At 44.8% G+C, this 24,104-nt stretch overlaps 2 protein-coding genes across 10 annotated transcripts in view; one reads left to right on the plus strand and one right to left on the minus strand.

Annotated features, from left to right (window-relative positions):
* Positions 1-22,643, minus strand: part of KIF9 (kinesin family member 9) — a 44,225-nt gene extending 21,582 nt beyond the window's left edge. The window contains exons 1-11 of one of the 8 annotated variants that reach the window (XM_047772703.1): positions 22,316-22,642; positions 21,068-21,310; positions 17,629-17,666; positions 17,331-17,428; positions 12,523-12,688; positions 10,129-10,235; positions 7,228-7,452; positions 4,373-4,456; positions 4,179-4,271; positions 3,300-3,447; positions 1,831-1,895 (exon numbers count right to left, since the gene is read on the minus strand). In XM_047772703.1, coding sequence (XP_047628659.1) covers positions 1,831-1,895; positions 3,300-3,447; positions 4,179-4,271; positions 4,373-4,456; positions 7,228-7,452; positions 10,129-10,235; positions 12,523-12,688; positions 17,331-17,423 — 981 coding nt within the window. In that variant the 5' untranslated portion in view covers positions 17,424-17,428; positions 17,629-17,666; positions 21,068-21,310; positions 22,316-22,642. Of the gene's footprint in view, positions 1-1,830; positions 1,896-3,299; positions 3,448-4,178; positions 4,272-4,372; positions 4,457-7,227; positions 7,453-10,128; positions 10,236-12,430; positions 12,689-17,330; positions 17,429-17,628; positions 17,667-21,067; positions 21,311-22,315 lie in introns of those variants that run through there. The other 7 variants (XM_047772712.1, XM_047772682.1, XM_047772665.1 and 4 more) reach the window with 7 other exon arrangements.
* Positions 22,644-22,682: 39 nt separating this feature from the next.
* KLHL18 (kelch like family member 18) overlaps positions 22,683-24,104 on the plus strand; it is a 78,251-nt gene continuing 76,829 nt past the window's right edge. For both annotated transcript variants that reach the window (XM_047772742.1, XM_047772750.1), the window contains exon 1: positions 22,683-22,917. In XM_047772742.1, coding sequence (XP_047628698.1) covers positions 22,789-22,917 — 129 coding nt within the window. In that variant the 5' untranslated portion in view covers positions 22,683-22,788. The remainder of the gene's footprint in view (positions 22,918-24,104) is intronic.

The raw sequence follows: 24,104 nt of genomic DNA on the forward strand, positions 1-24,104 counted from the left end.
TCTTATAACTTCTCTGTAAAGTCAGGGAGACCTGCTTCATGGGATCACTGGGAGACTTAATACTGAAATGTATAATGTCCTCTGAACAGAACTGGCCCACAGTAAGCCCTCTGGAAGAGGCTCTTGTCATTATAGTTGGAGCTGCTTCTGTGTGCAGTGAAATCAGACTCTCCTGCTGCAAGCACAGCAGCAAGTGTGGCCACGACTCCCTTGTACACACAAGCAGGGTCACTGCTTAAAGCAACATGTACCACGACAGGAACAGTTTTAAAGTTTTAAAACATTCAGAAAATAGAATCATGGGCTTCCATCCCCCCAAAGTGCCTTTTTCCCAAACCCTTGAGACCCCTCTGGCAGCTCCTCAGGGCTCTGTGGGCCCAGTCCTGGGCAGAGATCCCAAGCAGTGTGGGTACAAGCCTCTGGGACAGCAGGTACCAGGAGAGCTGCTTCCTGTGTGGTGACCACCTCAGGGGTGGATGAGGGAAGAGAGGGTTATCCACATTCTTAGAGGACATATCTCTTAACCAAGCAGCCAGGAGGCCCAATATTCACACGGGTTCAGTGAATTCTTGCAGTTTACTCATGCTTTGTTATACTTTGAGACCAGTAGGTTCCTGAAGACTTTTTCTGGGGATGCTGCCTGCACATCAGCTGAAGCTCCCCTCCCTGGCCTCCCAAGTCCCAGGGCTCTAGGTGTATGGCAGAATAACTCCCCTTGGAAGCATGCACAAAGCTGGGAGGCCCTGCAGGGGCACCTGGCCTTGCAGTGTTCCTGGAGGAGACCTGTTTCACTTAGTGGGTTCTCCAGATGACTGAAGCTTGCCATAAACATCCCCATTTGAATAAAGTCTAGGGAGAGATGTCTAAACCTATTTTATTTATGATGGGTGGAGAGGAGAGGTAAAGAGCCCCAGCCTGAGTGCCTAGCTATGTGGACTCAACTGTCTCACTGTCACTGCCTCAGCCCATATTCCTGCCTCTGGTTCTCATAAACTTCCCTCTCCAGGTCGCCTGTATCCTCTGGCTGCAGCCCTCCCCTACTCAAACCCAGTGACAACCACAGCCACTTACAGGAGAACAGCCAGGGCCTCAGCTTGGCCACCAGGGCCCTTCAACCCCCAGCACCCTCTTCTTCCTTTCCTTCCTGAGCTCCCTGCTGCAGTGGCCAGATGTTCCTGGCATGTACCACACCATGAGGCCCACAGTTTCCTCTGCCAGGAATATTTCTGATTTCCCTACCACCACGCCAGCTCAGTGCCCACCTTCCTCATGCTAGTTTCAAGAAAAATCCCCCCTCCTTTGAAGGACACTTCCATGGGCCTCTCCAATTACTTAGGGCCAAGGTTGGGACTTCAAGGCCCAAGGCTACATATGACTCATCTCTAGAGAGCTGTTCACCCCACGACATTGCACATGGCAGGTCTGCTCATACCTGCCTTATAACCACAACCTGGACCCCTGGGTTGTTTCCAAGATTTTTAAAAGTGTGATTTTGAAGAACAAGGAATCAGCTGTCCTCCTCTATTCCAAGTCCCAGGAGCAGCACCCCAGAAAACATAGTCCTTGCCCCACAAAGCTGGCTCTCAGCCTTTTCTCACATAGGCCTCCATGCTGAGCTTGCCCCCCTGCCTTGCCCCTTCCTCTACCCAGCTTCTGCCCCTTGGTACTTAGTACCTAGATCCTGGCTGGGCCTCCCTTGGCAATTTTGGCTCAGACTAATGCCTTGGACCCCTCCACTCTTGACCATGTCTGTGGCTACTGTGCCAGCTTACCCAGCCCTGGCCTGCAGAGGACAGGGCCAACCTGGCTGCACTAGCTTTCTTTACGTACCGTCTCTTCTAACTGGGCAGCTTCTCCATAGATGTTTGTCACCAGGACCATATTGCAATTTCCCCCTGCAGAAAGCAGGACAGAGGAGGGCCATGAACCATGTACATTTTCTGCCAAGAGAATCCTTTGGGGCTGGTGAGGGGAGTCTGTTGTGGCCTGAATGTTTTTGTCCCCTCAAAATTCATATGTTAAAGTCCTAACCTTCAATGTGATGGCATTTGGAGTGGGACCTACAGGAAGTAATTAAGTTTAGATGAGGTCATGAGGGTGGGACTATGATGGGATTAGTGCCCTTATAAGAAGAGAGGTATGAGCTCTGTTTCTCTTTCAAAGTCTCTCTCTTTTCTTTTTCTCTCTGCCACATGAAGACACAGAAACTGGCAATCTCTAGTCCAGGAAGAGAGGTTTTACCGGGAACCATTTCCTGCCAGACCTTGATCTGAAATTTCCAGCCTCTACAACTGTGAGAAATAGTTGTCTGTTGTTTAAGCCACCCAGTCTGTGGTCTTTTGTTATAGTGGCCTTAGCTGACTGAGACAGGGTCTGAGAGGACACAAGCAAGCATGCACAAGACTGGGGGGCAAGTGGAAGAGGGAGAGGCTGCCAAATGTATCTAAAAGAAGAGCCAGGGGAATAGCAGAGGAGACGAGGCCTGGGGCAGGAGAGAGGCCTGTGGGCCAGGGCTTTGCTCATGGGAGCCCTCAATTAATAATCACACACCAACCCACTCTGCCATCAGGCCCAAGGAGAAAGCCTGAGAACACAAGGATGAGAAGACACAGCCCCTGCTATTTAATCTAGGAGGCTGTAGGGAAGGGAAGATGTCATGGGAGAGGCCCTCCACCTGGGTCTGCAAGGTGATGAAGGATTCTGCCAGTGGTTCAGGGATGAGGGGATACAAGAAGGTATTCCCAATAGAGGCAAAAGCTTAAGCATTGGTTCTGAGGAGTGAACAGAACAGCATGTTATGGGTGACAGGAGAGGGCACTATGCCTGACTGTCTTTTCAGGTGTGTCTGAGATCACTTTGAAAAGGCTGCAGGTGGGGAGGTCCCAGGTGGCTCAGTGGGTTAAGGATTCAGTGTTGTCACACTGCTATGGCTCTGGTTACTGCTGTGGCACAGATTAGATTCCTGGCCCAGGAAATTCCACAAGCCACTGGAGTGGCCAAAAAATAAAGTACATCTCTGGTAGAAAGCATATATTGAATCTTGCTTTAAAAAAAAAAAAAGGAAGTCCCCATGTTGTGCAGTGGGTTAAGGATCCCATGTTGCCATAACTGTGGCTCAGGTTCAGTCCCCAGCCTAGGAACTTCCATATGCCACGGGGTACAGCTAATAATAATAATAATAACAATTTTTTTTAAAGCTGTAGGTAAGTCCACGCCCCCAGGAGGGAGCAATCACATTATCAGCAGTAGCAAATATGCCAGACCTGTCCCCCTTCCCTGTGCATCAACAACATCCTCACCTAACGAGTCCTTCAGGGCGTGGGTGAGCTTGCACTGCCGGAAAGGGATGTGGTCTCGCTTCTGGTCCCCGAGGGCAATGATGGCCTGCTCCAGGAATGACAGCGACTTGTTGATGTATGTGGCTTCCTTCAGGACTCGGCCCTCAGACTGCAAAACAAAGGTCAGTACCCCTTTAGACCAAGTAGAGAGGCTGCCCCACAAAGAACACTGCAGGTCTGTGGCCACGCAAGAGCCTCCTTCCCAGAACCAGGGTCTTCTCTCCCTGTCATGGGATTGTATTCCATCTTGGACTTATAGGAACACTCATGCAGATATTCAAGTGAATGCTCATGGATACTTGTGTGAATATTCATTAGAATACTCACTTAAGAGTCACACTAATATGAGTACATATGGGAATATTGGTGCAGATACTTGAGTAAAAAATCTTGGTAATACACAAACATTCATACGAATGTACACAGGAATGTTCATCTGCATGCTTTTATGAGTACCTATGCTAATATTCACACATACAGATATTTATGTGAGGTGCAAAAACTCATGCAAATATTCATCATGTGAACACTCACACCCATACACCAAGATATGCTAAGACGAGCATGGAGCATTTACTGAGCAGCGACTAAGTGCCAGGCACCTTGCTAAGAATTTAGGAGCCATGATCTCATTTAATATTTACAAAATTCCTGTCATGTAAGAACTGTCTCTCTGCTAGAGCTGTTTCACCTCTGCTAGTTCTATCTCTCCAGTTTTACTGTGCCTAGCTTGGGACTGTGCTCACAGTTGCCCAATGAGGGACAGCCCACATGTACAGGCACGAAGCTGCAAACAGGCCCAGGGCTTGCTGAGGAAGAACCTCCTGCTCCCCTACTTACCCCGGACTTCCCCAGTCTCTCCGAGCCTGCTAGATCCACCAAGTTAATTTTGGAAGTGATGTACTTTTCATCTGATAAGGTCCGAGAGTGGGCCTATGAAACACCCAAGCAAAGGTTAGACTGTCACAGGGAAAAGCTACTTACTGGGAAAGCCCCATGGAATTGACTGCCCCTCCCAAAGAGCTTGCCCTCACCTCCATGTAGATGGTGAAAATGCAGTGTGACCTGGATGAGTTCTTGTTCATTGTGTGGGAGGCTATAATCCTGTTGGTCTCTCCCTGAAGAGGAGGGAAAACGCAGATGTTTTGAAAAATGAAAATAACAAGGCAATTGGGTCATTTTTGAATCATACACAAGAGATCTTTTTTTTTTTCCTTTTTTTGGCTGCCTTAAGGCATATGGAGTTCAGGGGCCAGGGATCAGATCCAAGCTGCCATTGCAACCTATACCATGACTATGGAAACACTGGATCGTTTAACCAACTGTGCTGGGCTGGGGATTGAACCTGAGTCCTAGTGTGCAGAGATGCTGCCAATCCCGCTGTGCCACCAGGAACTCCCACAAATGATTTTTATATCGCCGCAATCAGCCAGACCTTCATTTATAAATGTCATTTATAAACTAGTAGAGTAAGACACAAATTAGAGTCTAGACCTATACTTTCACCCACTGCTAGAGATGTGTGAATTTGTAAAGCTTTCTAAAGAGCAATGTGGCAATAAGAATTAAGAGCCCTTCTGGCAGAGTGGGTTAAGAATCCAATTGCAACAGCCAGGTTCACTGGGGAGGTGTGGGTTCAATCCCTGGCCAGGTGCAGTGGGTTAAAGGATATAGCATTATTAAAGCTGTGGCACAGGTCACAGCTGCGGCTTAGATTCAATTCCTGACCCAGGAACTTCCATATGCCATGGGTGTGGCCATCAAATTTAAAAACAAAGAAAAGAATCAATACCCTTGAAAACATTCATGAATACTGAATCGTAACCAGTCTACATATTCAACAATTAGGCAATGATCTATCTGTACAACAGAATGTTATGCAGCCAGGAGAATGCCGACAGCAATACCAGAAAAATGCAGAATCCAGAATCATAGCAAACTGGCTTCAACAGCACAACAAAAGGACTATACACTATAACCAAGTGGAATTTACCCTGGGATGCAAGGATGGTTTGACTATGCAAATTAATCAATGTAATACACCTCATTAAGAAAGTGAAGGATACAATCATATTATGGTACATTCTAAGGGATGCAAAGGCACTCACAGAAGAAAGAATAAACAGATGTTGCTACCAAGATGTTAATAACGGTCACTTCTGGGTTAGAGTTCACTGGTGATTTTTTTAAATATACAGATTTGTGCCTTCATTTTTTTTTTTCTTTCTATGGACATACCTGCGGGATATGGAAGTTCCCAGGCTAGGGGTGGAATTGGAGCTGCAGTTGTCAAACTACACCACAGCTACAGCAATGCCAGATCCAAGCTGTATCTGCAACCTTCAGAGAAGCTTACAGCCATGATGGATCCAAAACTTTCTGAGCAAGGCCAGGGATCAAATCCACATCCTCATGGACAGTATGTCAGGATCTTAACCAGCAAAGCCACAACAGAAACTACCATATTTTTTGGTAGTAAACACGTACTACTTTTAAAAATTAGGAAAAATCAGTAATTTGCTTTTTTTGTTTTTGTTTTTTTTGTTTTTTGGCTATGCCTGCGGCATGCAGAAGTTCCCAGGCCAGGGTTAGAACCTGTGACACAGCAGTGACCTGAGCCACAGCAGTGACAATGCTGGATCCCTAATCCACTGAGCCACCATGGAACTCTAACAGGTGAACATTTTTATTTCTTTTACTTAGCTTTTTTTTTTTTTTTTTTTTTAGTGGCCACACCTGTGGCATATTGAAGTTCCCAGGCCAGGGGTGAATTCAAGCTGCAACTAAGACCTACACCACAGTTGTGGCAATGCTGGATCCTTTTAACTAATTGTGCTGGTCTGGGTATCAAACAACACCTCTGCAGCAACCTGAGTGGCTGCAGTTGGTTCCTTAACCCGCTGTGCCACAGCAGGAACTCCCCTTTTACTTAGCATTTTTTTCTTTTTTGGCTGCCCTGTGGCACATGGAGTTCTCAGGCCAGGGGTCATATCCCAGCCAGAGTTGTAACCTACGGTGCACCTATGGCAATGCCAGATCCTTAAACCACTGTGCCAGGGATTGAACCTGCGTTGTAGCACTCCAGAGATGCTATTGATCCCATTGTGGCACAGTGGGAACTCTATTACTTAGCATTTTTTTGAGATTCACCTGGGTTATAGCATAAAACAGTGCTCTATTTCTTTTTATTGCTAAATAGTTTTCCATTGTATGGATGTACCATCCATGTTTTGTTTATTCATTCTTCAGTTAATGAATATTTTGATTATTTCCAGTCTTTGGCTATTATTAATAATCCTATGAATATTTGTGTACATGTCTTTCCATGCACATATGCTTTCAATTCTCTTGGCAGATACCTAGGAGTAGAACTGCTAGGTCCTATGATAAAATTAATGTTTAATTTTTGGGGAAACTGTCAAAATGGCTGCACCATTTTACATTTCATCAGCAATGTGTAAGAGTTTCAATCTATGTGACTTTTTTTTTTGGCCCCCCTTTTTTTTAAGGGCCGTACCGGTGGCATATGGAGGTTCCCACTCCTGGGGTCCAACTGGAGCTATCGCTGCCGGCCTATGCCACTGCCACAGCAATGCAAGATCTCAGCCACATCTGCAACCTACACCACAGCTCATGGCAACGCCAGATCTCTAACCCAATGAGCAAGGCCAGGGATCGAACCTGCATCCTCATGGTTGCTAGTCGGATTCATTTCTGCTGTGCCACAATGGGAACTCCAACCTGCATGACTTTTAAAAGAATAATATATCCCCCCCCCAAAAAATAAAATAAATAAAAGAATAGCATATCCCGGGGAATTAATTCTTGGTATAAAGAAGAAAGGGAGAAAAGAAAAGAAGGAAGGAACCCTTCGACTTGATCATCTCACCTCAAAAAGGAGGCTGAATGCATCCTCCTCCTGACTTGTGAGATGGACAGACAGGCCCTTAATGAAGACCCCTTGAGTATTTTCCACAATGGTCATTGGTGTGACTGAGGGTCCAACATAGGGCAGAGTGGACAGGAGATCAAACAGGCTCTCATTATAGATTTCCAGGTAGGAAACACGCACAGTGATGGCATGCGTGGGTCGTTCTTCGATCATTTTAAAAATCTAGGTGGGAGATTGGACAGCAGTCACCGAGAGCAGAACTCCAACAACCAGCCAGCTTTGGGGGAGCGCTCACCTTAGAAGGGAATCCTTGCCCTAAAAGATTTCACAGTTTAGTTAGTGTGACAGTCATCATCAACAACAATTAGTAGTAGTGGTAGTAATCCATTGAGTGGTATTTGTTACCATGTTGTAGTTTTTTGAGACTTGACCTACAGATTGGCTAATCTTGTACAATCTCTCTTGCATTTTTTTTTGTCTTTTTGGGGCTGAACCTGTGGCATATGGAAGTTCCCAGACTAGGGGTCCAATTGGATCTGCAGCTGCCAGCCTACGCCACAGCCACAGCAATGCTGGATTCTTAACTCACTGAGCAAGGCCAGGGATTGAATCCTCGTCTTCATGGATACTAGTTGGTTTCGGTACCACTGAGCCACGAAGGAAACTCCAACGTGTACAATCTCTAGAAGTAGAGGTATGATGAACAGAAAGGATTCTAGGGTAAAGATGTTTTGTTTTGAGATTTTCACCAAATATAAGCTTCTTTCACATCATCCATTGTTTAGCTTCATCCTCATAACTCCACTGTGATTAAAGCAGGGAAGGGGAAATACCCATCTACAGCTGCTTAGCTGGTAAGGGAAGGAGCTAAGCCAGAACTTGGCCTGTCTTCCAGTACCTTTCCTAAGTGCTTATCAGCAGGTGACTTTGGGCTGATCTTTTGCCTTCTTTGGATGTTAACTTTCTTGTCTGTTAAATGGGTAGTTGGACTGGAGGATCCCGGACATACCCCCTTGCTCAGTCTAGATCTGTGTTGTGTAATATCAAGATACCTGACACAGGTGGCCACTGAGCACTTGAAATGTGGCTCATACAAATGAGGAAATTAATTTTAAATTTTATTTAATTTCTTTCTTTCTTTTTTTGTCTTTTTGTCTCTTTAGTGCTGCACCTGAGGCATACGGAGGTTCCCAGGCTATGGGTCTAATTGGAGCTGTTGCTGCCAGCCTTTGCCAGAGCCACAGCAATGAGGGATCTGAGCCGAGTCTGCAATCTGCACCACAGCTCACAGCAACGCTGGATCCTTAACCCACTAAGCAAGGCCAGAGGTCAAACCTGCAACCTTATGGTTCCTAGTTGGGTTCCTTAACCACTGAGCCACGACAGGAACTCCCCCCCAATTTTTTTAACTGATACTAAGTTCAGTGATTGGTAAACTTTTAAGTATGTTTGGAACAACCTGTGTTTATCAGTCTTCTTTCAACCATAAATTTCATGAAATCTAGATGCAAAGCAACTATTTCTGATGAATATTTAATGTCTAAATTGAAATGTGCTATAAAATACACAGCCGATTTCAAAGACTTAGTATAAGGAAAAAGAATGTAAAACATCTCAATAATTTTCATATCTATTACATGTGGAAATGATATTTGAGCTGTATGGAGTTAAATAAAATATATTATTAAAACTAATTCACCTGTTTTATTCTTTTTCACTCTCTACTCTCTTTTTTTGGCCATGCCTGGGGCATGTGCAAGTTCCTGAGCCAGGGATTGAACCCATGCCACAGTAGCGATAACACCAGACTCTTAACTCACTGTGCCACAAGAGAATGCCCTATTTTACTTTTTATTTATTTATTTATTATTTGTTTTTGCTTTTTAGGGCCGCACCGTGGCATCTGGAGGTTCCCAGGCTAGGGGTCAAATCGGAGCTGTAGCTGCTGGCCTATGCCACAGCCACAGCAACGCAGGATCTGAGCCATGTCTGCGACCTACACCACAGCTCACGGCAACACCAGATCCTTAATCCACTGAGTGAGGCCAGGGATCGAACCCGCAACCTCATGGTTCTTAGATTTGCTAACCACTGAGCCAGCCACGATGGGAACTCCTATTTTACTTTTTAAAATGTGGCTATTGGAAAACTCAAAGTTGCTTATACGACTTACATTTTATTTCTATTTGGAAGCACTGGGCTAGACTATTAAAGTGTAAGATGCTGAGATACTAAAGCTATGACCATGGGATATTAGGGATGTTGATTAAAAAAATTGCAGCATGGATGGTTATACACTTGAGGGACATATACACTTCTTATAGGACAGGGGTATAAAACCTCAAGATGCTTTTAGGGAAAGGTCCTTTGATTCCCACCTCCAAAAAGAGGATCCTCACAGAACCAGGCTAGCACATTCCCAAGGAAGCACATCCCTTCCATCGGGCCTTCAGTCACACTTCCAAAACCCCCAGGGTTGACTCAGTCCTGAAAGCTCATTTTGCACCCTGCTTCTTCCCTTTGCTCTTTCTGGGCTGTGGTGGTGGAAGAAGCCAGAGCAGGACAGTAAGGAAATTTTCCCCCATTAAAATCAGGAAGGAACATGACTAGGACCTCCGAATCTTCAATGACAGGGCCATAGACCATCAGAGCAGCAAGAAGCCAGTCAGCATGTCTGACCTCTTCTTTCACAAGTGAGGAAACAGGCTCAGGGTGGGTGTAGGTCAGTCTGAAACCTGAACTCCTGGTTTACACACACACACACACACACACCCCACAATGTATCCTGTCTCCCCTGCAGGCTGCAACTCCAATAGCTGGCTGGGAGGGACAGAACTATGCATCTGTGGTAGAGAGAGGGGATCTGTGTGGCATCCCACCCATGGGCCCACTCTCTACCTGCTGTAGAGCACGAGGGAGGATCCCCCGGTGCTTGTAATTCTCAGTTGCCCCCGTCATGGTGTATGTCTTGCCAGCTCCCGTCTGCCCATAACACATGATGGTGCCTGCAAACATTTCAAAACACATCTTGGTGACATCCAGGAAAATAGCTCGAAGGACAGCTTTCCCACAACCCAGTATGCCAAGTGCCAGCCAGAACCTTGGTATGAAGGTGGCCATTGGAGCAGTCAAGGACATCAGGAATTCCTGCCATGGAGGGCAGATGGACAGGGAAACGACATAAATGGTGAAAACACAGATAGCTGCTCTGAATCTGTGGTCCATGTAGTGCTCTACTGCTTCCTCTCCCAAGAGAGGATCAGATTTTAGGACTTCCAAGGAGAGCAGAAAATCCCAGGGAAACTGAGAATTTTCCCAGAAAAACGAAGGAGATGATAGGACCACTGAACTCCAATACTTTTTTAGGAAGGACAGGAACAGCCAGGCTCCCAGGGCTAAGGCCTCCCTGTGGGGCTGTCCAGGTAGGAGGAAGGAAGAGCTTTCAAAATCCCCAGGAAGAGATGGGAGCGGAAGGGTACTTCCTGTTAATAGTGAGAATTCTTTGCAGACTGCAAGTTCCCACAGGACAAAAGAGCTGCTAGTTGGTTCCAGGATACTTCCAGAAGTGGAAAACAATGACAGGTCCTGATCTGGTCCCCCCACCCTCTCTGGGAAGACTTTCACTTGCACCCCTCACATGCTTTAGGTCTACCATCACCACCAGTCTCTGCCTAAAACAGTCACCCTGGGCTCTGGTTCCCATCTGTTCTTCCTCAGGCTTGGGCAGCCTGAGCTGGACCCCATCCCAAAGGCTACTTCTGGGCATTTACACAGCAGGCCTGCCCAGGTAATGCTGGGCTGTGGAAAATAGCATTCTCCTTTGGTACACGGATGCTCTAGTTTCTGGGATTGGGAGGTTTTATACAAGGGGCTCTAATTCAGCATCTGAGCTGGAGTCAGGAGTGGTGTTTATTAATCCTGCATATACTGCCCATTTGTGGCTCCACAGCAGCCAGAGCCTATGACTCTAGACTTCTTGGGCTTTAGCTACTCTGTCTCTACTTCCTCAGGGCCACAGCCCCTCCGGACTGATGAGGACCACATCAGTATACCACACACAGGATACATTACAATGTTTGGGCATCTACACTCAATGGACTTTAAACAGAAGACCTAAAACCTGCAAACAAGGAACATTCTAGTCAAGAGCCACCAGATGGGTAAAGTCTACAGACTGTGATATATTTTTTCTAAGGACTTTAAAATCTAAGATTTTAATTGGTAAGTTTTACACAAGGGGTCCTTACCAGTTATTTTAAAATAATCACATGGGAGTTCCCGTCGTGACACAGTGATTAACAAATCCAACTAGGAACCATGAGGTTGCGGGTTTGGTCCCTGCCCTTGCTCAGTGGGTTAACGATCCGGCGTTGCCGTGAGCTGTGGTGTAGGTTGCAGACACGGCTCGGATCCCGCGTTGCTGTGGCTCTGGCGTAGGCTGGTGGCTACAGCTCCGATTTGACCCCTAGCCTGGGAACCTCCATATGCCGTGGGAGTGGCCCAAAGAAATAGCAAAAAAGAAGACAAAAAATAAAATAAAATAAAATAATCACAGACTGAACAAGTTTGTAAAAATTTCCCAAGAAATTTTAATTTTTTAAGGCGGCTTTTTTTTTTTGGTTAAGCTTTTAAGAAAATCAAGGAGTTCCCGTTGCGGCTCAGCAGTAATGAACTGGACTAGTATCCATGAGGACACAGATTTGATCCCTGGCCCCCTCAGTGAGTTAAGGATCCAGCATTGCTGTGGCTGTGGCCCAGGCCAGCAGCTGTAGCTCCAATTGGACCCTTACCCTGGAACCTCGATATGCCACATGTGTAGCCCCAAAAAGAAAATCAAACTGTACTCAAGTTTTTAGTGATATATGTAAAAAATCCTATACTAGAATATGTAGATTGATTGTGCTGATAGAGTGAATGGAAGTAGCTCTTAGCAGGTATCCAAGAGAAAAATGTTTCAACTCTATCAAATTCATTATAAAAGCATTATGTTTGAAACTAATATTTGAGGGATATAAAACAGGGTAATAGTTGAATCTCCATGACCTACAGAAAGACGAGGTCATTTAATCTTCCTATTAAGGTAAGATCCCAGGACCATGGACCAAGCCACAACCACAATGTCACCAAGCAAAAAAGTTTTCCACCATAAGAACATGGAGACAGATAAATAAGCAAACAAAAGTTAGTAAGTGAAGTTGTATTTTATTTTATTCATCATACCTCTTCCTGAGGGGTGGGGGGGTGGAGTTCTGCAGCTTCTTATGTAAAACAACAGTTAATTAACTCAATTACCATTATAGCCATCAAAGGCCTGAGAAACCACATCCTTTGCGACTGTTTCATAAACCAAGTCCTGGGAAGCATCATGGAGAACTCCATCCAGCTTGAATGACCAGTCTGTCTGCTGGTTATTGACAACTCCTCTCCGAGTATCTTTTTTTAAGTGAATATCAATGGTCTAGAAAGAGAGAGAAAAAGAGATATTTATTAAGAAACTGGTGTAAAAAAGTCACTGATTGGAATTCCCAATGTGGCACATGGGATTGGTGGCATCTTTGGAGTGCTAGGATCAGGTTTGATCCCCAGCCTGGTACAGTGGATTAAGGATCCAGCATTGCTGCAGCTGTGGCATAGCTTGTAACTGCAGCTCAGATCTGATCCCTGGCCTGAGAACTCCTTATGCCGTGGGTAGCCAAAAGACAAAAACAAAAAAGTCATTGATAGGAGTTCTTGTTCTGGCTCAGTGGGTTAAAGATCCTCTGTGAGGATGCAGGTTCAATTCCTAGCCTCGCTCAGGGGGTTAAAGATCTGGCATTGCTGCAAGCTGTGGCATAGGTCACAGATGCCACTTGAATATGGTGCTGCTTTGGCTGTGGCACAGGCTGCAGCTGCAGCTCCAATTTAGTCCATGGCCCGGGAACTTTCATATGACTTGTGTGCAGCCATAAAAAGGAAAAAAAAAGAAATAAAAAAGTTGCTGATAGGCATCCCCGCAGTGGTACAATGGGTTGAGAATCCAACTGTAGTGGCTTGGGTTGCTGCAAAGGCACAGGTTTGATCCCTGGCCCAGCACCATGGATTAAAGGATCCAGCATTGCTGCAGCTTTGGCATAGGTTGCAGATGTGATTTAGATTCAATTCCTGGCCCAGAACTTCCATAAGCCTCAGATGTGGCCATTAAAAAAAAAAGTCACTGATAGCTAAGGCCAACCTGGAGGAAACAGAAGAGGTAAACTTTAGGAAGAACAAGGACTCCCACATATTCTAGATGACCTTTGGCAGAGGGGAAAGAAGTTGCTGCAGGGAGGCCATAGACTTTCAAGATGGAAGCAGTTGCTAGATTCAGCACATCTCACCCTATTTTTCAGGTTGCTGTCTGTCTTGGTTCCCCCATCAATGATATAGGGTCCAGAACATTTATCATGTTTTCATTCAACAACTGTAGATAAATTCAATAAACACAGGGAGATCTTGAATTAGGCCAGAGAGAATGGTGGGCTTGGCAACAGAGGCCTGGGCTTGAGCCCCATCTCCCCGGTTATTGGTAGTGAGGCCTCCCTTAGCACTGTGGTGAGTACCTACTCCCCCTGACTCACCACTATGGGCCAATGTGAACAATGATAAAATGATAGCTAAAGGAAAAGCTCTGGACTTCTCAGACGCAGTTACTTAGTGGTATTAGAGTAAATTGAGGGTGCCTATCTACTTGTAATCAGTAGAGTTTTAAATGCAAAGATTTCTAAAAACAAGGAGTTCCCGTTGTGGCTCAGTGGATTAAGAACCCTACTAGAATCCATTAGGACAAAGGTTCAATCTCTGGCCTCACTCAGTGGGTTAAAGGATCCCGTGTTGCCTGAGCTGTGGCATAAGTAGCAGATGTGACTTGGAACTGGCGTTGCTGTGGCTGTGGCCTAGGCCAGCAGCTGAAGCTCCAATTTGACCCCTAGTCCAGGAACTTCCATATGCTGCAAGTGCGGCCCTAAAAAAGAAGGAAAAAAAGATTTCTAACAATTCTTTTTTGGCCATGTCTGTGGCATGAGGAAATTACTGGGCCAGGGATTGAAAGCGCACTACAGCTGTAAAGAGAGCTGGAGCAAAGACAATGCCATATCCTTAACTCGCTGAGCCACCAGGGAATTCCTCTAAAATTTTTGGCTCAGCAGGGTAAGAACCCAACACAGTTTGGGTAAGGATGCAGGTTTGATCCCAGGCCTCACTCAGTGGGTTAAGCCTCAAGCCGTGGTATAGTTTGCAGATGTGGCTCGGATCTGGCATATAGTGCTATGGTTGCTGTGACTGTGGCATAGGCTGGCAGCTGAAGCTCTGATTCTACCGCTAGCCCAGAAACTTCCATATGTCACAGGTGTAGCCATAAAAAAGAATAAAACAAAACAAAACAGAGAGAGGCTTAATCCATCATACATTAAATGCTCTGTGCTTCAGTGGTCACTGGAGACATGTCCAGCTGGGTGCACATCACAGGGCTGCATGCTGACAGATGGACTTTCTAAGTTTGAGAAGTTGGTCTTTGAATTCCTTCCTTAAAGAATGCCTCCATGCTGCTTGATCCACAAATGTGTGCTGAATGAAAACATCCCGTACTCTCAAGGTGTCCTAAGCTTGTCACAGGGTTCAGAAACGTTCTCAAGACAGTAGTTGGGACATGGGGATGGACAGATCTTTGCAATTCTCTTGTTAAAGAGTTTCTCCATCTGCTTTGGTAAATTTAACAATAATCAACTTATGACAGTCCTATTGTACTCCCTGAGAGATTGTATCAGGGGAGATCTGATCACCAGCAAGTTTTATGAGTGTGGACAATGTAGATTTCCTATGTCAGATACAAAGATAAAGGGTAAACTTATTAACCAAAAAGGTAATTCAGGAGTTCCCGTCGTGGCATAGTAGTTAACGAATCCAACTAGGAACCGTGAGGTTGCGGGTTTGGTCCCTGCCCTTGCTCAGTGGGTTAACGATCCGGCGTTGCCATGAGCTGTGGTGTAGGTTGCAGACACGGCTTGGATCCCATGTTGCTGTGGCTCTGGCGTAGGCTGGCGGCTACAGCTCCGATTACACCCCTAACCTGGGAAACTCCATATGCTGTGGGAGCGGCCCAAGAAATAGCAAAAAGACAAAAAAAAAAAGGTAATTCAAAGTGGGAGTTTCATGAGTTTCCTCATTAAAAGCATTGTTGGGGGAGTTCCCTTGAGGCTCAGCAGGGTAAGGATGCTGTGGCATGGGTTTGATTCCTGGCCCTGAAACTTCTGCATGCCTTGGGTGAGGCCAAAACAAATAAGTAAATTAAAAAAGCATTGTGGATAGTGTGGTACTGGTACCAAAACAGACATACAGACCAATAGAACAGAATAGAGAACCCAGAAATAAACCCAGACACCTACGGTCAATTAATCTTCGACAAAGGAGGCAAGAATATAAATGGGAAAAAGATAGTTTTTTCAGTATGTCGTGCTGGGAAAACTGGACAGCCACACGTAAATCAATGAAACTGCAACACACCCTCACACTATGCACAAAAATAAACTTAAAATGGCTTAAAGACTTAAATGTGAAACAAGACACCATCAAACTCCTAGAAGAGAACATAGGCAAACATTTTTGGACATTAACCTTACAAATGTTTTCTTAGGTCAGTCTTCCAAGGCAAAAATAAAAGCAAATATAAACCAATGGGACCTGATCAAACTGACAAGCTTTTGCACAGCAAAGGAAATCATTGAAAAAGAACAAAAAAGACAACCTACGGAATGGGAGAAAATAGTTTCAAACAATGCAATTGACAAGGGTTTAATCTCTAAAACATACAAACAACTTATACAACTCAACAGCAAAAAAGCCAACAACCCAGTTGAAAAATGGGCAAAAGACCTGAAGAGACATTTTTCCAAGGAAGATATACAGATGGCCAACAAGCACATGAAAAAATGCTCAACATCCCTGATTATTAGAGAAATGCAAATCAAAACTACCACGAGATACCACCTCACACCAGTCAGAATGGCCATCATTAATAAGTCCACAAGTAGCAAATGCTGGAGAGGGTGTAGAGAAAAGGGAACCCTCCTACACTGTTGGTGGGAATGTAAATCAGTGCAACCACTGTGAGAAAAGAGTATGGCGGCACCTCAGAAAACTATACATAGATTTATCATATGACCCAACAATCCCTCTCTTGGGCATATATCCAGAGAAAACTTTATTTGAAAAAGACACAGGCATCCGTATGTTCACTGCAGCACTATTCACAATAGCCAAGACATGGAAACAACCTAAATGTCCATTGATAGATGAATGGATTAAGAAGATTTGGTGTAGACCATGGAAAAAAAGACATCACATTCTCAAGTCCTAAATTAAATTTCTTATAATCATGGGCCAAAATGTATGAAACTGGCTATAAATGCTAAATGTAGACTGGGGGACCAAAAAAAAAAAAAAAGTATAGATACACAATGGAATACTACTCAGCCACAAAAAAGAACAAAATAGTGCCATTTGCAGCAACATGGATGGACTAGAGACTCTCATACTAAGTGAAGTCAGTCAGAAAGAGAAAGACAAATACCATATGATATCACATATCTGGAATCTAATATATAACACAAATAAACTTTTCCACAGAAAAGAAACTCACGGACTTGGAGAACAGACTTGTAGTTGCCAAGGGGGAGAGGGAGAGTGGGGTGGACTGGGAATTTGGGGTTAAAAGATGCAAACTATTGCCTTTGGAATGGATAAGCAATGAGATCCCGCTGTATAGCACTGGAACTATATCTAGTCACTTATGACGGAGCATGATGGAGGATAATGTGAGAAAAAGAATGTATATGTGTATGTGTGACTGGGTCTCTTTGCTGTACAGTAAAAAATTGACAGAACACTATAAACCAACTATAACAGGAAAAAATAAAAATCATTAAAAAAAAAAACATTGTGGGGGACTTGAAGGACTCTAGATTCCATCTGAACTTTTACCAATTCTGTTTGGGTCATTAAAATGTTGTTTGGAAACAGGGTCACTCTGCATTGAGGGGAGACAGAGAGATGCCCAGGGAGGTGAAGGTAAAACACACTGTACTTACTTTGTTGTCATCTCCATATTGGATCATTTCATGAGCAAAGTCATCGGTGGGTTTAACACGGACATATGCATGAACTTTTTTCCTAGTACCCATTCTAGCTAAAAAGAAGAGATAGTGAGATTCTCAGTAGTCATCATCAAACAACAATTAGAAGGGAGGTGCCATTTACCAGCAAAATCAGAAAACATGATGTGCAACCCATGTTCTCCTCTCTCACTGACAGCCAGTCTTCCTTTTTACCTCCTAGTATTTCAATGCTCTGCCCACAGGACACCACTCAACAAGTTCATGTACTTACCTTCTTTATAGGGTGCCTCACTATTTTCCACCAACAACCTGGTAAGAAACCAAAATACGAAGCAAAAAGAAAGCTCCTTTTAGAGGTCTTGGGGTCTGATTTTATTTTATTATTTTATTTAAATTTATTTATTTAGGCCACCCTGCGTTCCCTGGCGTTCCCTGGCCAGGGATCAGATGTGAGCCGCAGTTGTGACCTAAGCCCCAGCTGCCAGATCCCTATCCCACTGTGCTGGGCCAGGGATTGTACCTGTGTCCCAGTGCTCCTAGCACGCTGTCAAGTCCTGTTGCACCACAGCAGGAACTCCTCTAGTGGCCTAATTTTAGATTTAATTTCTAGAAATGTTCTGTATCTGAGTCCACTTAACATTTTGCCTTATTAATTATATTTTCCTCTAAAATATTTACTTGTAAAATGCATTAGCACTAACTTTCTTTTTTCATTAATATACCTTGCTTCAGATGTAGCACCTCCTCCTCTATCTCCATTAGACTAACTTAGATCAGAAAAAGATTCCCCAGAACTATATTTAATCTAGCCAAATATTTTTTTCTTCTCTGTCACTCCCTGAGAAAAATCACAGTCTTCTACCTCCTCTGCCTCCCCCCAAAACTACCTACATACTCATCATTTTCTTTCAGGTAGTCCCACATATATTTGTATTCCATAATTTATACTATCACAAATAATTACTGTATGTAATAAAATGTTGAAAATAAATGCTGAGTGTAGCTTCACTGAATAGGATGAAAGCTTTTAGATATAAGTGAGAGGGAGGCAGATTTAAATGACCTTCTTATTAGGTAGAGTTGTCATATAATGGAAAAGACTTTCTCAAGGTAACGACCATAAACACCATAAACTGTCAAGAAAAGTCAAGATGCCAACTAGCAGAGATGCTATAAAAGGGATTGCTGTATTGAGGGGAGTTAATAGGTCCCTAATATCCTGTCCAACTAAAGTATTTAATAAAAAATTTTAAAACTGTATTCTACAACCCTCTAAATGTAACAAAGAAATCTCACATTTTATTGGTTATTAGTCTTATTCGTCAAATCATACTACACCCTTTCCTGAGAATGTCTGTGTAAACATATTTAATACTATTACAGAGTAAATTCGGTTCAAACAGTGATAGAGTGGAGAAGCAAGGAGGATTATTAAATAGACATAATAAGTGCACTGATTTTTATTGCTCTAAGAGGAACTTAAAACTTAATTAGCTTTTTAGGTGCCTATTATATACCAATCACAAAGGATTAAGTATTGAGGGAAAATGTCAAGAGTTCTAAGGAAAGCTAAAAATCTGTTATCATCAATAACTGTGTTAAATCTAGTTAAGTAATACTAGAAAGCAAGATGAAGGCCTATGAATATATACCAAACAACTTACTTATTCAACACTAATGGGCATCTTAATGTAATACAATTTTAAATTGTTCCAAGATTGAAACATTTCTAATTTTACATATACATTTTTCTAAGATCATTCTAATATTTTTCCCTCTTTTTTCCTTCTAAAAAATAATTTCAACAAGAGCATCAAATAGTTCGTGGTCATATAATCCTAAAACTGGGCTCTCAAATTTCAATAATTTCACTTTTATGAGACCAAGAATATAAAGAATGTTAATAACTGAGTTAATTTCCAGAATGTACAAAACCAGCTTTGAACAGAGATGAGGCCCAAGGGTCAGGATGTGTGCTGTATCATCCAGTTCTCTTTTGATGTTCCTGGCTGGGATGGACCAGTTCATTAAGAAATGAGGCTTCTGCCCCTAAAATAACCTTTATTGTCATGAGGCAGGATAGAGGAGTTGAGGCTAAAGAAAACTCCTGGACACATTTGAAAAAGACAACCAGCATAGGAACTGCTGAATTTATGTAAAATTAGGGAAATATGAGGCATATGGAGCCGACTCAGTTTCCCCTCCAAACTGGAAAAAGAGATATCAACATGGTTATTGAGCAAAAGATAACTTGCTTACACAATTGCAATGCATGCTTACAAATGAACTGATGAGCTGTTCAATTTTTTTAAAAAGGTAATTTTCAAGAACTTGACTGTTAAAAAAAAAGTCCTGTTCAACAGAGATTTCTTCTTTTAACTAGAATTATTTCACTTTTAAAAAAGCATATATTAGGGGAGTTCCCATTGTGGCTCAGAAGGTTAAGAATCCAACTAGTATCCATGAGGACGCAGGCTGGATCCTTGGCCTTGCTCAGTGGGTTAAGGATCTGGTGTTGCCATGAGCTTTGGTATAGGTTGCCACTACAGAGTAGATCTTGGGAACTTCACATGCTGTGTATGGTGGCCAAAGGGGGGTGGGAGCATATATTAAATAAAGACTATTAACATTTTATATGTATTATCTAAGAGAGGTTAAGTGAGTGTTACCTGATAGAAATGATTCCAGATTTTTAAAATATTAATATCCCTTCACATTTCAGACACAACACAATCAAATGTGGTGAACACTTGATTTCCTCTTACCATTATCTTAACTATATCAAGTGGCATTAAATATCTCTACAGAAGCAAGTTAAATAGGTCCTGCCCTTTCAGTTTACAGTTTTAATGAAGTAGACAAAATAAAAAATTCTAACCCTCATTACAAACCCTTCAACTGTCACTTCAAATAAGCAAACGTTATTTTCACATTTGCCTACTGTAGAGCATGTGTCACTTCCAACATTCCTCAAGTAATTACTTCATGGAAGTCTTTTCCTGGTCACTGTGAGATCCTTCAGATCTTTTAATTCTTAGAAAATGAATCTAAAAGGTACCTAAGGATAACAGCTTGTCCAATTTCAGTTCCAAAATCTTCATTTGCAAAATTGAGCTCTTGAAATGAAAAGCCACAAATAGCTCTAACATGACTCCCAAATTGAGGAAACTAAAGAGAATATCTCATCTCCAAGTTCACTTTGATCTAGGCTATTGGGAAGTGGAGAGTGGAGGGAGGTGTGTTGACTCAAGCAAACAATGACCTTCGAAATCTAAAGCTCTGGGAAGCATTCTCCATACCCGTCTGGAGAACCATCCTCCAGCCCAAGGAAGTTAAGATACTGTCCAAGGTGCTCTCTGCCAGGGACCATGAAGAAACAGGACAGCTCTGGGGGCAGATGCCCAAGCCCCCCTCCTGGAAACCACTCCCCACTGACAACCCAGGGGCAGCATGAAGCCACCTCCAAGCATTTCCCTCCCCTCAGAGCCTGCCCCTTTTCTGCCAAGCAGTTTGCCCATATGTACATGCAGTCATCATATCTGTGCTTCCCAAGGCACTTCCCATGCTTACACCCATGGCTCCAGGCACACCAGGACCCATATTCACTTGAGACCAGCTTTCTCTATTAACTGGCTCCTTCCTGTGAGTCTGCTATCCAGCAGCCCCTCAACACCCAGACATTTGAGGACCCCAAGCCATTGTGCACTTACTGAAATAATGCTTGTTACCGTTCTTACGCCGCATCATTTGAGTGGGTTTCAGCTCCCAGATTAAATTACAAGCTGCTTGAGGGACAGGACTGTGCCTTCTATCTCTTTTGAATCCCCCCTCAAAGTTCAGAACAGTGCTCAGCACAGAGCAGGTGCTTAAGAAATGGTGACTGGTGGTGATGGTCATGGCTGGAAGTCAGAGGGTGGCTGAATTTCCATATGTGGGTCCATCTTCGGTCACTACTGAGAGAGACCCAAAGAGCAAATAATGTCACTCCTTTCCCATACTGCCTCCACCCCTAACATCACAACACTTCCAGGCAGACAATGGGTTTCCAGGCACCACCTGCAAGACGCCAACTCCAGCCCCTCAACACTTTTCCCTTTTAGTAGGGTCATTCTCCCCCAGGACCTTGTAGGAAATGCTTCTTCCTCAAGGACACCACACTTAGTTATTTCTGGTGTAAATAAGTGAACCTGTGGAGGTCCTGCTGTGGCACAGTAGCTTAAGAATCCGACTGCAGTAGCTCAGGTCCCTGCTAAAGTGCGGGTTCGATACCCAGTCTGGGGCAGTGGGTTAAAGGATCTGCAGGTCAAAGCTGTGACTTAGATTCAAACTCTGGCCCAGGAATTTCCAAATGCCATGGGTGCGGCCATTAAAAAAAAAAAAAAAAAAAGTGAACCTCTGAGTGGCCACCAGGACTCTCATAGCCACTAGAGAGGCAGCAGCATCAGAGCCTCCCAGAGTCCAAACGCACCTAGCCTTGGACTAAACAAAAGACTGGAACTCAAGTAGAACTAGTCTTTCTCATTTTCCTGACCCAACATGCTGGACCCTTGTGTGGCATTCGGCAGTGGGCTTGGGGACCATCTCTATCCCTCTCTGGAGAAGTTTCTACATCTGTAAAGCGAACAGCTGGGACTGGCAATCCCAAAGCCCACTCCAACTAGAAATTCTACGAACACATAAGGGTCCAGAAGACTAGAGCTCTCTAAACCTCAGACGCGACGTAGGGCCCTCGTGGGGCGAGGGAACGTCAGATTCGAACACCCTAAGCGGCAGCCAGGCTAAAAGGGTCCCCGCGAAGCTTCGCCCTCCTCCGCCCTGGTTTCACAGGTCACTGAGCCAAAGTGGAGAATTCCCAGGTGGAGCGCTGTTCAAATTCCAGCGACTGCCCGCCGCCAGGGCCAACACCTGCTTTCCGGCTTCCCTCCTCCCAACCCCGGCGAAGCATGACCCCTGCTTACCTCTCCGGCGGTAGGAGCCCTCCCACAGCACGACCGCTGCAGGAGCAGCGAAGGAATCCCGGCTTGAGCCTCTGCCAGGCTGTGTACACAGTCGCCATGGCAACCTGCCGCTTCCGGAGATTCAGGAAGTACGGGGTACTGGCGGAAATGAAGTTCGCTGTCCACTGTTGAGATATGAGTAAGGTCAGGGCCGAGTAAGAAGGACGGGAGATGGGACGGATTAATCAAGAAAGACTGCGGCAGCTGCAGGCGCGAAGCGAGGGTGGCGGTAACGAGGAAACAAAGGATACGCAAGAACTAGGAAGCGGGGCGGTTGGGCTTCCGGCACAAAGTAGTCTGAGACTACGGCGGCCGCGCAGGCCCTTTCTACTCCAGTCCGGAGCTCCGAGCTGCCGGCCGCACGCTCTCTCGCCCCGCCCTGCTTAGTTTCGGGGCGGCAGGCTGGGCCTGCGCAGTCGCGGCGGCAGAGGAAGATGGTGGAGGACGGCGCTGAGGAGCTGGAGGACCTGGTGCACTTCTCTGTGTCCGAGTTGCCTAGTCGCGGCTACGGCGTCATGGAGGAGATTCGACGGCAGGGCAAGCTGTGCGACGTGACGCTCAAGGTACCAGGGCCAGGCGGTTCGACAGTCGGAGCCAAGGGACCAAATGGGGAGGGAAGAGAGGCGAGGAATAGGGGAGGAGAGGTCTAGCGCGCAGAAGGGTGGGGAAAGGAGCTTGGAGGGAGAGCGTGTAGGGGAGAGAGAATTGCCGAATTCTAGAGGGGGATTGGGGCTAAGCAGGGCGACGGACAGGGACGCCTCTTACTCCTTAGAAGGAAAGGGCTCGAGAGGTGCGTCGCTGAGGCCCTCGGAGTGGAGACATTGGGGTGCCCGCCTCCCTTTTCTGTCACACAGACCAAGGGAAAATGGATTTGCAGCTCCTCTATGGAGGAGGGGGCCGTGGCCGTCTCTACATTCTAGTAGGCATCACGGGAGCACTGTTCTTACTACCATAGACGTTTCTTGGTGCCCCCTCGAAGTTAGCTGCGCTGTCGTAGATGTGTAGGCTTTTTCATAGGAGTCATTGCTTGCCCTTGATTGTTAGGTGACTACCTTGTCTCTTAAAAGCTTTTAAAATCGGATCTGGGAATCTTTTGAGGTGGGCAGCTACTCTGTTCCGCACTAAAAGGCACACTACCACCACCACCACCACGAAGGTCTCAGAATGAACTGATGGACTTCATGGGGACGGGGATCTCTTAATCACCTGTTCCCTATTGGCACTCTGTGCCCAAGATCCAGCCTTCCTCCTGTGCCTTGCATCCATTCTTGCTGGAGATGCTTGCTGTGCTGCTCCTTGGCCAAGCTGCTGAGCCCTGAGGAGCCCTCCAGGTGGAGAGATTCTGCTGCAGGTGGTGTTCCCTTTTGAGCTTTGGCTAGAAGGCTGTCAGCATCTGCGAAAGACCCTGTTTAAAAAACAAAGTTATTCAGAGATCTTTTTTCTTCTTATTGTCTACAAAGTTAAGGAAACTTTTTTTCCACACACTTGAGTCAGACCCTGGAGACAGTAGAGTACAATGGTTAAGAGTGCGGCTTTTGAAATAGAAGGGTTTGGATTAGAATGCTAGTTGTAACCTTGGGCAAGTTATTTAACATCAGTTTTCCACATGGAAAAATAGGGATAATTCCTAAATCTTAGTATTTGTATGAGAATTAAATGAGGAAATCTGTGGTATTCTTTGCAAAATGCCTGGCCTAAGGTTTTCATCACTAAACCCATCCTAAGATTAGTATTCCAGGAGAGGAATGAA

This window comes from Phacochoerus africanus, chromosome 1 (genome assembly GCF_016906955.1).
Source record: "Phacochoerus africanus isolate WHEZ1 chromosome 1, ROS_Pafr_v1, whole genome shotgun sequence".
Classification (NCBI taxonomy): Eukaryota; Metazoa; Chordata; class Mammalia; order Artiodactyla; family Suidae; genus Phacochoerus; species Phacochoerus africanus.